This window comes from Podarcis filfolensis (genome assembly GCF_964270895.1).
Source record: "Podarcis filfolensis genome assembly, chromosome: 4".
Classification (NCBI taxonomy): domain Eukaryota; kingdom Metazoa; phylum Chordata; class Lepidosauria; order Squamata; family Lacertidae; genus Podarcis; species Podarcis filfolensis.
The window spans coordinates 37960052-37975693 of record NC_139607.1 but is presented as its reverse complement, the minus strand read 5'-3'; the positions used below and the strand labels follow the sequence as shown (position 1 = coordinate 37975693).

Here is a 15642-nt window from a genome sequence, read left to right as displayed (position 1 = left end):
AATTACCGGTAGATTTCTAGATCATTCGGTGGACTGTTTGGTTTGCTTGTTTGTTTTTAAGTGTAAATACAGTGGTACCTCAGGTTACAGGCACTTCAGGTTACAGACTCCGCTAACCAGAAATACTACCTTGGGTTAAGAACTTTGTTTCAGGATGAGAACAGAAATTGTGCGGCAGCGGTGCGGCAGCAGCGGGAAGCCCCATTAGCTAACGTGGTACCTCAGGTTAAGAACAGTTTCAGGTTAAGAACGGACCTCCAGAATGAATTAAGTTCTTAACCCAAGGTGCCACTGTACAAGGCTCTTATCAATTGGTTTACTGAGAAGAAAAATGTGTAGGCCAGTCTTCCTCAAACTTGGCCCTTCAGATGTTTTGAGATTACAATTCCTATCATCCCTGACCACTGGTCCTGCTAGCTAGGGATCATGGGAATTGTATGCCAAAAACATTTGGAGGGCCGAGTTTGAGGAAACCTGGTGTAGGCCTTCAAGGAAATAGTTCCGGCCAATGTAAGAGCATATGTATGGTTCTGATAGCTCTACTAGGCTAATGGATTACCATGGCTGCAGACCTACTAAAGTGGTATTGTGGCTGTATGCTAATTAATGTATCTTGATTGGCTGAATTGCTGAAGATGCTCCTCCTTAATGTAGTTTTTGACACCTGAGGTATATTTTTTAGGACCCACCTTATCTTTATGATTGTGGGTTGTTTTAAATTGTTTTTCGTGTTGTTTGAACGCTGCCTTAGGATGAACAGCATGTCATAAAACTGTTATCGTCATGAAATTAGGTGGGGGATTCTGCTGTCCTGCTGGGGGTAAGGAGTTTGCAACATTAATAGTAGAATAAAAGGTTTTCACATGTTTTTGTCTGTCTGGTGGTGGATTAGGGGCCTCCTGGTCACAGCAATAGTTTTTGGCATTAGATTTGGCTGACTGGTGCAGAGAACAGATGACCAGAGAACATGTGCTTAGTAGAAATAGCTCCAGGTTCTAAATTCAAATGAAAAGATAGGAGTATCTGAGGGACACAAAATAATGTGACTTTGAGATTTTGAAAACACTTTAAAAAAATTTGCTTGACATTCGACTTCGTAGGACAGCGCCCTGGTTTTCCTTGATGGGTCAACCTTCACTGACTTTGCCTCATATTTTTTGAGCACTATTTGTAGTTGATCTCAAGTGAACATCGGTAAATAAGACATTTTCACATAGACTTTGTTCTCTGACATTATTTTGGCATTCTCTTGTTGTGGTTCGTTTATATGTGTGTGTCGATGTGACTGCATTTTGATTTGGTAATGTTGTTTATGTATCATGACTCTTGAGGTTTTTTCCCCTTGATTTTGTTTTCGTTTGAGGGGTCTCTTTAGTTGCACTTTTTAATTCATGTTAAAACTATGTTTTCTGTTTGGCACACAGCATACAGCACGTCCATATTGTAACTATTTAGTTCTTGAAGTGGTAGATTGTGTTAGTGCTTCATTTCGGAGCTTGTAATTAATCTTTTGAAACTGAAGGCAAGCTTAGAAGAACTATCACATGGAGGATTGAGCCTCAGTGTGACTCATCTATGGGACTGGTTCTTTGTGTGTGCATATTTTAAATAAAGACATGCAAATGAATGATCTGTGATATTTTTACTGTTCGATAGGAGATGCTGTTTTAATCTCCTTTTAATGGCTCGATTGACTGAAGTACTTTTTAAAGAAAAAGTCAGAATTCCATTAGTATTGATTTAAAACAGGTTTTATTATTTACTACTTTGTGTTTGTTTGCTTTCTAGCTACAGTATTCTCTAAGAATTTGGATTAATATCACTGCAGTAGAACGATGGGTTTTTGAAAGCAAGTGAAGGTGCCTAAAATACTCTTCGTTATTCTGGTTTCCTGGCCCCTTTAATCCTGAAAGAGAAGGGAGAAAAGAACTAAAATTAAAACCAGTATCTGAATAGAAATATTACCATGGTTATTGAGATTGCTTGTTTCATTCAATGAAATAAAACAAAAACTTTACCACCCAAATAAATACTATTTTAACAATAAAACAATCTTATTATATATTTGATTTTTTTTTAGTTAAGGGCTTTTAGTTACAAACTGGCATGAATGGTTGGAAAGTACTGTGACTTTGTTTACATGTTTATACAGAGGCAAAGTCTTGGAAATGAGCTGCAATTTCATGCAATTTCAAAGATATAGGCAGAGTTGTGGCTTGAAGGTGAGTCATTTTCATCTGAAATATGTATTAAGTGATATTTGCCTAGGAGTGGGAAGGACTATTTGAGTTGATATGGCAAATAGTACTACTTTAATATTTTTGTTTTTCGTAATTCGTAATGGTTCATATGAGATTATTGCACGTCAGCTTAATTTGAAAGATGGCTCCACGTCAGCTTAATTTGAAAGATGTGAAACAGCCAATATGGCTTTTCCTGGACCATCTCACTTCTTCTTTTTTAAAAATTCTGATTATTAAAATAAATATAAATATTTTTTAAATGATACCTTTTTGGTTGATGTATTTATGAAATGTAATGCTATTGCAATGATTTCTTACCACTTCTTCTTGCTTGGTCTTGTCAGCTGGTGGCCATGATTCAAGGGGTGTATCTGGTATCATTGGAGGCAGGGCAGGCATTGGGTATATCGCCTGGTTTGGATTCCCTGGTTGCTGAGGGTGCATTGGCTGGTTTGGACTGCTTGGTGGCAGTTGGTGCATTGGGTGCTCTCCTCCATGTGGTTGAAGCGGGTGATGAACTGGTCCCACATGACTTGGTTGATACTGTGGCATGATTGTGTTTTGCCCAGTCATCGGCACGTACGGGCCATGACCATGACCAGGTTGCGGCATTTGTGGGTTTGGATGTGGAAACGGCTGCTGTTGTGGCTGCATTTGATGGAGGTGCATTGGAAAATGAGTTTGGTGCATCACTGGCCCAGCATGGTGGTGCATCCATCCTCCCATGGGCTCATAGGCATAATGTGGATACTACAGAAACAAATATTAAAGATTTATTAGAAGATTTATATAATATTGATTACTTAAAATAAGTGAAAAGGTCAAAGTGGCAGCTGATTAAAGGTATCTATGGGCAACAAAATATTTTTAGAAGCACTCTATTGGGACAAACAATGTTGCTGGACTTACTACTACTTTCTTACAGTTGGCCATGCCAGCTGTTGCCATATTGGCTGCCCTGTATCACTTCCAGTAAAGCCTGTTTTAAATAATCTGGACACACCTGACCTTCTGAAATCTTGGCTTGAGAAATCAGTTCATAGATTGCATATGTTATAGATGCCATACCTGGGGTCCCATTAGTTTCTGGTACCACTTTAAAGGTGTCATCACCTTGAAGATACAAATAAAGAGAAACATTTCTAAATAGCAAACAAACATTTCACAAGGATTATTTCATTTAAATTGTTGAGAAAGGATAGAATTCAATCTCGTGCTCTTCCAGTTGTTTGATCTGGGCAAGCATTGCCGCTTGTCAGAACAAACAGGCCCTTTCTGTTCCTTGTTCTGGGGGTCCTCCTAGCCCCTAGAACCAATTTTGGTGATGGGGGGCAGTAACATGCAAAGGGAGGGAGCCCCATTGCACAAGCAGAAGTCCTTGTACAGGGCTTCCACTGACATGGCTGCTTAGGTGAATCCTGCACTTAGTGTTCCAAGTTAACAGGCCATGATAATAATGTTTTGTTCATTCGGAAGATCTCATGCAGGCACCCCAACCCCACCTTTCCTATGTCTTTCTTAAATAAATAAACTTCTGTGCTATGAAATCACACCACACATTAAATATCCAATGAATTATGTAAAATCAGTATCCCCAGATGTATTCTCCTTTGATCCCTAATGTTAGGTTCCGTTTTGACTTGATTGCATATTTCCATTTCAAGTAAGACTGGGCTTTACTTGCTTTGGGGGTTTTCCCGTTGAATGCAAGTAAAAATTAGATTGTATGTTGTTAAATATTTGGTTTTATTGATCATTTTGATTAGCGGTGCACTTGTCTGTAGAAACAATACAGTTGCATTACAAATTCCGTTTCCATCATATTTAATTTCTCTTCTAGTATATCAGTATAGGTTTAGTCACCTTAATTTAGCAGAGTGAAAGCAGCATATTTTGAATTTAATCGCATCACCTGACAAAATAGACTACTAAACAAATTCACTTTCCCCCTTGCTGATTAATAGTGAATATATTTTGTGCATGCTGTCATATCTAGTGATACAAGTCCTGAAGTGATCTACTTTGTTTTTAATTTACACAAAAAGAACATGAATGAAAAACATTTAAAAGGTTGTACCTCGTAACTGAAATTGATATAGCCAGGATGTTGGGGCAACTGTGGAAAAGTTTAAAAGAATAAATCACACATTTGCATTTGGAGATAACTTCAGTTCATTAATTCTTCCCAGTAAATGTTTTAGCTACGACTTTGGATGAAGGGTTAGGTTGAGATACCGTACTTGCATAGTTCATAGTTTGACATAGGCCAGTTGACATACTACTTTTTTCAAGTGTACATCTAAGAAGATTTAAATGTACACTTGAAAATGTAAATTTATGAACAAGCAGAAATACATGTTTTTTCAGTAGCATATAATTGACATAATCACTTATTAGGAGGCCAGAATTACCTGTAATTCCCTTTTCGGTTTGTTTCCACACTGGCAAACTTGCACTGTTACTTCACAATAAGGGAATAGGTCTTTAACGACTGAGCTATTTCCTGAAGGCATGTTTTAACACACTGTCTAGATAACTTCAATCATCTAGTATAAAATACTACATGTTTTCCTTTACTGAGCAAGATTCTCATGCAGTAGAAGTGCAAAAAGCCTCTCATCTTCACCTGTTGCTAACTGTTAAGTCTTGGGTATATATCTTTCCTGACATATACATGCAGACTTTACACATTTGCTAAAATCTTCTCCATGCATATGCTGCTGCCTCCTGTTGTGTCCATAAAGCACTTTTGAATATAGGAAGAGAAAATGAATGCAGTATTTGCTAGGGCTAGTATACCTATGTTCCTTTCCCCACCAACCATCATTTATGACTGCATTTCAGACCTTTTCATAACAATTTGTTTAAGGTTGCAACTATACTGAGTAACTACAGTACTTGTACAGTACAGTAACTACATTATCCTTGTTATAATAATATTATCTGTATTGCTTTTAAATACTTTTGCATTGGTGTACACTGCCTTGGTGTTTTGTAACAGGGTAGTATACAAATCATTTTAACAACAACTACTATTGTAAAAAAAACCATTGGTTTTAATTTGAGATAACTCATCAGTGGGTTATGGTAGTACAGGCTTCCTCAACCTTGGCGCTCCAAATGTTTTGAGACTACAATTCCCATCATCCCTGACCACTGGTCCTGCTAGCTAGGGATCATGGGAGTTGTAGGCAAAAAACATCTGGAGGGCCAAGGTTGAGGAAGCCTGTGGTAATATATGTTAAGCCTTAGTTTTCTTCATAGGTATGTGGTAAATCAGGGTTTCCCAAACTTGGGTCTCCAGCTGTACTACAACTCCCATCATCCCTAACAAGCAGGAGCAGTGGTCAGGGATGATGGGAATTATAGTCCAAAAACAGCTGGAGGCCCAAGTTTGGGAAACTCTGCTGTAAATCTTCACCTGTCTTTTAACTCTGATTTCAATTAGTGAAGAATTAAGTTACTTGAAATGAGCAATTAGCACTTACTGGAATAGCAAATGTAGTGCTTAAGAGGCACATAACAATAGTCCAGCCCTCCATTTTCCTCATGGCAGGTCCTGCAATATATAACATACAAGAGAAAGTTTCCACACACTCACCGTTTATAGGTCATGCCGAAGTATACAACCATATATAATTAATGTTGCTATGTCTCATCTGTTCTTTGTTAAAACAACTTTTAAAATGTAAGGTGAGCTGTACTGTCTCTGTTGGATGTTAATGACTTTGGGAGGAATGCAGTCAAAGTCTATTTTACACCAGAGAGGAAAACGTAGGCACATCAGTTCTCTCCACTGAAACTAATACAGCTGAATGTGCTTAAGTTGGAAGCAATGTCTTCATGGATTTTAACCTCCTGTGAAAAGCATAAATTTACCTATCGTCTTCCACATCCTAAAATTTGCAGCATGTTATTAATCTGCAGCTTTGGCCATCTTGACCTTGGATTAACATTATAGAGATTATTTGCATGTCAAGGAAGCATGCACAGATTGCTCAGAAGTTCCCCATTCTTTTTTCTTCCTGCTAATCGTCTGTTGCACCAGGAAAGAAGCAAACCATGCTGGCTGTATGCTAACCAGCACTTATGGTTTGTTTCCTCCAAATAAATCACAGCAAGGAAGCCAGGATTTGTTTGCACTTAATGCAAAGCTAGGCTCTTGTTCTTTTCCTTCTCAGTATGGCAAAGGATTAGAAGGGAGTAGAACATATCAGAGATTTTTGGTAGTTCACTTTAAATCATAGTGCATACTAAACTATGGGTTAATGAGACATGCAAACTGGTCCACTATTTGATATTTAGTGCCTAGCCTTAGGGGTACATTGATAGAGCTATTTTTTTCCCCAATTATGCAATACAGTGGGGAAATAATGTAGTAGTATGGATGTTTTAATTATTTGATGTTATAAATTAACAGTTTTAATAGTTCATTTAATCAATGAAGATGGAAAAAGCAAATATGTCCTCCTCTATCCCACATTTGGTGAAAAAAGAACCTAAAAATGACATTTTTTGCATTATAGGCACATAAAGCTGACATGGCTCCATTTAAATAAGAAAGCAGTGCATCTATCAAACGTCTTTTTCTATAATACCAATAAGCCTTAACATTGAATAAATATTTCATCTTCCCCAGTGGAAAGTGAGTGAAAGATAGCTTTTCCTACAATACAAGTGTTAGCCGACCAGATTGTCAAACTGCTTTCTTACTTAAGAGTTTCCACCAATTCAAATCTCTCAAAAAGGCATCTTCTGTACATGATTTAATTCATCAGTTAATTGACAGCTTAATAGCCCAATAGCTAATTAAAGACAAACAATCAGTTAACAGGTCTGATTGTTAATGAAAAGAATAAAAAAATCTGAGAGCAAGGCTGCAGCAGAGCAACTTTTAATTAAGTTCTAAAGATGAATGCTGGCATTACAGGAAATAAGATAATGCACAGAAGATCTTGAATGTTCACCATTAAAGTCTTTATTTCAAACTTTTTGAATATAAGGACACTAAGGGAAAATTTAGAACTTGCATACTCTGCCCACTTAAATCTCCACCCCGTCCTTTTTTGGGGGGAAGGGGAGAACAATGCAGAAACTGCACCCCAAAAAAGCTTTCACATAAGCAATATGCATATTATTAGGAATGAAGCTTCTATTCTGTGTCTTAAAAATCTCAGTGGATAAAGAGAAACAAGAAATAAGCTGTTGACATAATGAATAAGTTTACCTCTTGGAAGTGCTTCTTGAATCTTGCTGTGTGTGTTGCTCCAGTAGTCTTGGTAGTTTAAGGACTTGACTTAACTTCAGCTCATATTTAAACGGTTTTCACACCTCTGACAGCCAATGAACATTTAGCTTTTTAAAAAAAAAAAACCAATAAAAAAATCTGCTGCATCATGTGTTTTCAGACATCAAATCACGCCCGGAACTGAGTATTATGATTAGAGTGTGCAGTCTTTTATTATGTTTACATGGCTTGATAAAACATATTCTTTTGCAACTTCTAATTCTCTATGGTTCTTGTGTTGGGTTCAGTTTCTAATCTGCAGTTCTGCCTGACTTCAGTGATAATTTGACCCTTTTGTACAAATTCCCATACAGTTCATTTTAAAATAGACAGAGTTCTGTTATGGTGTATGCAAGGCAGAGGAACCTACACACCCAATCCCTGACATTGCTTGTGCCAGCCAGGACAAAAACCAGGTGAGGTGGCTTTTCCCAGTGTTGTCATGTCATGTCCCACCCCGCTTCCAAATAGTTTTTATGGGGGGGGGGGAGATTAACTATACCAGCTTCAGGGCAGGCACAGACTTCCTCATGTATTATTATTAGTATTATTATTATCTCAATTTATTACCCATACTTCAGCATCAGGTCCTAGGGTAGTTTAAAACAGTTTAAAAATCAATATTAAAAACAGTTTAAATTACAGGTTTCCTCAACCTCGGCCCTCCAGATGTTTTGAGACTACAATTCCCATCATCCCTGACAACTGGTCCTGCTAGCTAGGGATAATGGGAGTTGTAGGCCAAAAACATCTGGAGGGCTGAGGTTGAGGAAGCCTGGTTTAAAATAAACTACAGCCATGGGAATAGGAATTTAGAAGCACGCTGGGGATGTATTGGAAGAAGGTCTCCCTCAGTCATACCCCACTGTTCTCCTTTTTCTCTCTTGCACTGTTGGAACATCAACATTTAGAAAAGCATTTGAACAGTGTTTTGCTTTTTAACCTCCCTGTTTGTTTAGCCCTCTTTTTCTTCTCTAGGCTCCATAGCGTGCAGTCTTCTTTCTCCACGCCATCCATTACTCGCCCATTTTATCTTTCCCATGTTCCTGTGGCTCCCTCTTTTATCTCTCCAACTTATAGTGCACCATGACTATTTTCTCTCTGTACTTCTGCAGGGCTCTCCGAACCCCAATCTTTCCATTTCCCATTGTCTTCTTTCAATTTCCTTCATTCTGGACACTTTTTGTTCTCTCCCCATATTTCTGCTTCTCTTGGTTGAATATTGTAGCAACATGTCGTGGGCTTATGCTTTCCCAACAATTCATGGACTACGAAAGCCTGCGGTGCAGGAGGACCATGCAGTTTGGGGGTTTTGAAGATTCTGAGGTGGGAAAAAGAAGCCAAGTCCTTCACATATATCAGAATCTAGTGGGAATTGGTAATGATAAAGGCACTTTCCTAATTTTGATAGAGTTTGGGCTTAGCTGTTCCCATAAAGATCTGGGCGGACTCCACATACAGTCGTACCTTGGAAGTCGAACAGAATCCATTCTGGAAGTCCATTCAACTTCCAAAACGTTCAAAAACCAAATCGCGGATTCTGATTGGCTGCAGGAAGCTCCTGCAGCCAATCAGAAGCCACGGAAGCCCCGTCAGATGTTCGGTTTCCAAAAGAACATTTGCAAACCGGAACAATCACTTGTTGTGGCGTTCAGGATCCAAAAAGTCTGAGTTCCAGGGCATTCGACAACCAAGGTACGACTGTAATGTAATAGGTATATTCCAGTTTGTTGCAAATAGAGAGGCGTTTGTGATCTATCTTTAGGCCTTAATTTGTGTCCTGGTGTAAAATAACACACACAAACAGACTATTAAGGAAAGGGAGGAGAATAGATGCATTGTATTACACATATCTAACATTTTGTAACTTTACATTTTATCTATAGTCCTTGCGCGCGTGCGCGCACACACACACACGGAATCAGAAAACTGGTTATGAACTGCGTATTGCGGGATTGTGTTGCTTTTTGGGGAGCTGCCAACATCCATATGTTTACTTGTTTACAATAAATGGTAGAGCTATACATTTTGGTTTCCTTTTCACAGAAAGCTATATGCCAGTGTTTAGTCCCCGCCCCACTTTAAAACAAGTACCAGTACAGCTAGCAACACTAGCCAAATTATCTGTTTAGCTTATAATTTCAAGGAGTTAAAAGAATTTGGTAATTAGATGTCGGGAAAACTTCCTTGACTAAGCGAGAATGATGTGTGTGAATAGCATTTACGGCAGAAGATGAATAGCTATGGTAAAAACAGAGTGAAAATTGTTTGTCTGTCCAATCAGCAAAAAAATCCTCTTGTATTAATAGAAGAGAGAGAAAAAAAGAAAAGAAAAGAAAAGAAATAAATCTTGTGTATTCATAGTAAGTCACCCCAGAAGATACAAATATTTAGTGGGAACCCATTTGTTTCTTCAAGATAATGAATAATAGAATCATATAACTGCCGAATTGGAAAGGACCCATCTAGTACAACCCCCTGCAATGCAGGAATCTCAACTAAAGCATCCATTATTGTGAAATTATTATGAAATGATTTGCAACAGTTAATATCAAAAGTACTATAACTGAGTTGTTTCAATGTCTTCCAGAAAAGCTTAGCAATAGCAATATAGGGTAAATTTAACTGCAAGGCTACCTAGAAACTTTGCACCAAATCCCAGGATGGAGCAGAAAGTATGTTGCTGCTGTCCATGCAGAATTCTGGGTCAGTATAGTTAATATTCATATTGGCACCAGCTTTCATCTCTGGGAGCAAACTATTGTTTCATTGGCTTTCAGCCTAACTTTTCACTTTGTGAACAGAAGGAGCTTTGGTTCATGAAAGGTGAGTTTTGCTTGTGGAAGGTTCCCCGCTTCCCCCCCGTGAGTAGAACAAAAAGTTGGGATCCAAGCCACTGATTCCTAAAAATAGGAAGGCATATTTAAAAACAATATGTAAGGGTAACAGTTTCCAGGAGCCCTTACAGCTGTCTTTTTCTGATGAGGAACAGCTGCTTGGAGTCTTTTCTCCCTAAGTTTCAACTGCCCAGTAAGTATTTATTATATTTTGAAGACATAGAAGACATATAGCGTTCGCGCGCGCACACACACACACACATTGTGATTTGCGATATATCACCATGCTGAATATTATGAAATCATTACCACGATGTGGACTTCAAACTGATTTTGGTCAACGTATCAATACATTGCCCAGCCCTAGCCTACATCTCAACAAAACTTTATTTATTAAAAAAAAGAAGCTCATGAATTTGAATGGGTTACCAGTAAGAAAAGGCGTTTAAGCCAAATTGACATTGGTTCAACGGTGGCTGCTTTGGTTATTGTAGCTACAAACTGATGCGCTTTGAAAGCCATTTCTTTTTTGCAGTCTAGAATCCTAATCCTTTTTTCTGCATCTTTTCCAACTTTGCAGTATCCTTTCTGAGGTTTGGCAACCAGAATGGTACACAGTATTTGTATAACGGCATGGTGATTGTGGCATTTTTATTTTCAATTCCTTTCCTAATGATCCCTAGCAAGGAATTTGCCTTTTTCACAGCTGCCACACACTGGGTCGACATCTTCATTGACCTATCCACCACCACTCATCCCTGGTCAGTCACCACCAGTACAGAACCCAGGCGTGTGTATCTCAGATTAATTGGCAGTTTGCTATCTTCTTTGTTGTGTGACTGTTTGTACATATATACAGGTGCACTTTTAGAACAGTGCTCTGCAGACAGTAGCAAGAGATCACGAACAATTACTGTACCAAGCTTAGCCCAGTCCAATCTTTGTCTTCTTAGAAGCAAGTCTTTTGCTTTACTAGTGCCTGGTTCCACTGCAGCCTCAATGCAGCTTAACTGTTTCTAGATATTTTTTTACACCTTCATGAAAAGAATTGAAGATTACTACTTCCATCAGATTAGCAGTTTCTCTCTCATCAGCTCATGGTTGGAAAACTGGTTGAATCTGGTGTTATGGTTGTAGAGGCTGCCTCTTCATTATCCGCTACCCAGGAAGAAAGTGAGCCAAGATTTAAAAGCAGTCAAGTCCTACCCCAGACTACAAGAATGTTGCTTGGACCAGACTTGTGTAACTTTCTAGCTACACCCACACACCCTTACACACAATGGGGGTCCCACAAAAGAAAAGATAGAAACTCAACAGCCAGGGCAGAAAGAGAGGAGAAAAGAGAGTCGAGTTGGGTTTTGCAATGACTAGTGGATTTCAGGAATGGAGAGGAAAGAAAACAGAAATTTGGGATCAGCCAGGAAGAACAAGAGAGAAAAGATTATTGCTGATAGGAAAATCAGCACTGTGCTTCAGCTCGGGGGGGGGGGGAGGGGAGGAAGGGATATGGCACAGCAAGAGATGGGAAGAAAGGATGGGAACCAAGCTGAGGACTGCTTCAATGATCTAGTAACAACCATGGGAAGGCAGGGAGGACAGGCAGGTCAGGGAGCCTTAGCAAGTAGCACTTGGAGATAAATTGGGCTGAGCAGAGAATGCTGCTCTTAACAGGATGATTCTTGTCGTGCCGCCTGCCCTAATAGCTTAGCAATGAGCCATGTGCAGATAACCAGTGCTATGGCGCAGTGAAGGAAGGATGATTGGTGAAGGCACGATAGATATTGGAGCCTGTTCACTAAGTCCTTAAAGCCGCAGCTTCCCATTTTAAATTTTGCACCTTTGAGCTCCTGCTTGGAGGCAGAGCTGGAAGAATATCGAAGACATTAGAAGGTTGAAGGAGAAAGCTCTTCTTAGTACAAGTTCTGAACCTAGGAAAAAATAGGGTTTTGACTTGCATGATTAAGAGGAAGAGACTATAGTCCTGAAAGTGTGAGATAATCATATACATTTTTCTTCTTTTCCTTAAGTCTGTGGCAAATGGGAACTTGGGGATAGGACAAAAAGGAGCACTTCTGAGTGTGACATACCGTGGCATTGCAGGAAATACTGGGTCAAGTGGTGTAATTTTTGGACAGGGACATTTATTTGCAGGAGGCTCTGATCCAATCTCAGATTTGTTGTCTTGAGTAAATCACTTGTCTTAATCTAATCCAGCACTCTGTTTTCCACACTGGCAATCCAAATATCTTTGCAAAGCTTAAGTGAAGGCGAATGCATTAATCTTCTCCATATTTTATGGCCTTAGTAAATTCAGACAAGTAGCGTTTTGTCCATGATATCTGGTATTCAGAGAGATGCAGTTGAACACAGTGTTTCCTTGTAGCTATGACAGCTGTTAGAAACCCTTTCATGGTGTGTGTGGAGTGGAGCAGCTTTGTTGGAAAAGGGTAAGGGAGGCCTGGTGGGAGAAGTGGGAAATGTAGGCCAAAACTGTGGCTTTGGAAGTTGCAGTATTCTATGTAGGGAAAGGGTTAATAGGAAAACCACACAAATTTGCAAAATAAAATGATGTGCTAGTTTGTATTAATATAAACACATTTTTAAAGAATTTCTGTAATTTAAATCGAAATTTAAAGGCATCTCACTATAGCTGGGCAGCTGACACAGTAACTTGCTCGTAATTAATTTGTGCAATTATTTTTAGTGTGTCAGTTATGAGTTTTGATCATGTTGACCGTCTTCGAGATGGTTATCTTTGGTAAAAAGGGTAGGAAGATGAGATGCATGTGCCTAAAATGCATGCAGGCATGCATGAATAAAACACAACATAACCATTGGGCTTTCTAAGTTGACAATTATCTTTTGCAAATCATTGATTATCTGGGTAACAATTTCTCTAGTTCTGCTTATTTTAATCAAAAGTAAAATCACAGCAAGGCAAATAGCAGGGACAAAGGGATACAGCAACCAGTGAAACTAAATGCTTCTCAAAAGCAAACAGGGAGGTATTTAATTGACATTTAACAGCTTAACATAGGTGCCTGTTGAAAGAAGTTGGAGTGTTCAAATTTTTGGCTGCCACCAAAGAAAATGCCCAATTTTTATGGCACATACACCTTATCTCCAGAGGTGGGGACTGCAACCTCTGCAACAAGGAATCTAAATATCGAGGTTGCTTCATCTAGGTGTAGGTGGTCTTTAAGATGCTCCAGACTCTGTTCATGACATTGTAGGTCAAAAACAACACTTTGATTTGTGCTTAAGTAGTGGCCATATTCCATACTAATTGAAGGTTTCAGCCTTCTAAGATAGCCCTACGTGTAATGTAGTGCAACAGTCTATGCTTGATGCATAAGGCATTTTCACAAAACAACAAGTCTAGGTTTCCCCCTGTTTCTAATAAGGTTATATTGCATTATACAATATATAGCAAGTTCTTTGAAAGGCTACAGTCTTAAAAAAATAGCTTTATTGAGGACAGAGGGACATAAAAGGGGGGAAGGACGTAATAAAAGGTATGCTCACATCTATCAAAAGGGTCATATCTAGATATAGATTTATTGAGATATAGATTTATTTGAGATACAGATACAAGAAATGCTGAACGTTATTTTAATCTTCACTTAAAAACCCATACCCACCCCCATACAAAATTAGTCAGGGATGGATTGGTTCATAGTATTTCCCCCTCAACCCATTTTAGCAGTAAAATGTTATTGGCTTATTGTAAAAAGCAAGTTTTATTTTTCAAAAAGCATTTATCGCAGTTTAGCATATGTGTGGCTTGCGTTTCCAATAGGTTTGCCCTTGGTGTTGCAACTTCTTGTTTGTTAGGGTCAGAGAAATTGCACTAAAGATTAAAAATCAAGGACTGACCATCCTAGATGAGAGAGAACATGAGATGTCTTTACCATACTCAAAGGGATTTTACCAGATGTGTGCAGCATTCTTTGGAACGTTCCTAATAAGGAAAGTTTGCACAGTTACAGTGCAGTTCTGCATTTGAAGAGCCATGTGGAAGAGGATTTTCTTTGGAAGGAGGGGAAAGATAACCACTCCTTGCACTGCTTCAAAACAACATTATGGAATAAGAAGCAGTTATAGATTGTGTGTACCTTTTTCCAACATTCAGACTTATCTAGAATTTGGCAATGCTAAACTTGTTGAACTTACTCGGAATTCCAGTTAAGAGATTAATTTTTATTTCTTTTGATTCTTAAGATTTATGATGGTAGAAACCTGTGGCAACTAAAGTGATTGTAGGAGTTACAGTTTGGGCTGTCTCTAAGATACCTGATATATACACGTCTCCAGGAAAAAAATGTGCCTTTCTTCGAATAGGAGTTCTACAATGGATTAATCTTCATCAAGTTTGGTTTCATGAAGTTAACAAAGGACGACTGTGGAAAAGCAGATTTGGGTTAATGGGTAAGAAAATAGTTATGTGATTGTGGAGCACAACTGTATTGTAGTACTTTTGAATAGTAACTTGCTCTGTTTTAATTTTTACTTGCTATAGCTAACTTGGCAGAAAAAAAAACAACCCTACCCAAACAACTTTTCACCATTCACAACATATTTCTTGCTTGGTAAGGGAAACAGCTCTACCTGCCACTTAGCAGGCTAAGAAGTCAACAAGCAGCGAGTTCTCGAATACCCTTTATTTTGTCTGTTTTCATGACTTTGCATGTACTGCTAACAAGCCTGAGAGGGGCAAAACCCCTTCAATCAGCAGTGGTGTTGTGTAATTAAAGTCAATTATATGACTAGACTTAAGTTGGCTTGGCTGAAAATTGTTTGAAGTCTCTGATCACTTTTTATCGTGTTTATAAGTGAACATACAAGCTCTGTAATGCTAGTTACTGAAAACTGTGTGGAGGGAAGTATTACGTCGACAATGTTTAAATGCAGTTAGCGCAACCAGTCAAAGGCAACATGGTGCCCTCCAGATTGTGTTGGAATCTAACAAGCAGCAGCCACAGACAACTTGGCCCAATGGTCAGGGATGATAGGTAATTGTAGCCAACAACATCTAGAGGGCACCATGATAACTACCCTGGCTATAGAAGCATATACTCAGTGGTTTTGCTCCAAATTTTATAAAGCAAACTAAAATGGATGGTCAGTTTAATGACCTGTGATTTGACTGCTCTGTTTTCTGGCTCCTAGCACCCATGCTAAATGTTAAGGAGAATTGGCATGCCTTTGGTTTCACTCATAAAGAAGAGAAAATGTTTTACTGCTCCGAGAAACAGAAGTATTTCCCAACTTAATT

General features: G+C 38.7%; 2 protein-coding genes across 9 annotated transcripts in view; one reads left to right on the top strand and one right to left on the bottom strand.

Annotated features, from left to right (window-relative positions):
- ARHGAP6 (Rho GTPase activating protein 6) overlaps nucleotides 1-15642 on the top strand; it is a 187863-nt gene that overhangs the window by 120043 nt on the left and 52178 nt on the right. For 2 of the 8 annotated variants that reach the window (XM_083612121.1, XM_083612120.1), the window contains exon 1: nucleotides 14156-14795. The exons of the other annotated variants lie outside the window; for them this stretch is intronic. The gene's annotated coding sequence lies outside the window, so the exon portion shown is untranslated. Of the gene's footprint in view, nucleotides 1-14155; nucleotides 14796-15642 lie in introns of those variants that run through there. 8 annotated transcript variants of the gene reach the window in all.
- On the bottom strand, nucleotides 1736-7619 carry AMELX (amelogenin X-linked). The gene is made up of 6 exons (XM_083612206.1): nucleotides 7471-7619; nucleotides 5732-5802; nucleotides 4321-4359; nucleotides 3312-3356; nucleotides 2562-2993; nucleotides 1736-1906 (listed from the first exon to the last, which is right to left on the bottom strand). The coding sequence occupies exons 2-6, from the start codon at nucleotides 5792-5794 to the stop codon at nucleotides 1901-1903; spliced, it is 585 nt and encodes a 194-aa protein (XP_083468332.1). The 5' UTR covers nucleotides 5795-5802; nucleotides 7471-7619; the 3' UTR covers nucleotides 1736-1900.

Bases quoted from the DNA above. Each gene is read 5' to 3' on its own strand.
- AMELX (XM_083612206.1), bottom strand. From the start codon at position 5,794: ATGAGGAAAATGGAGGGCTGGACTATTGTTATGTGCCTCTTAAGCACT. The intron at 4,360-5,731 runs GTAAGTGCTAAT...ACTTTTCCACAG, and splicing joins GCACTACATTTGCTATTCCA to TTGCCCCAACATCCTGGCTA. The intron at 2,994-3,311 runs GTATGGCATCTA...TTGTTTCTGTAG, and splicing joins AGAAACTAATGGGACCCCAG to TATCCACATTATGCCTATGA.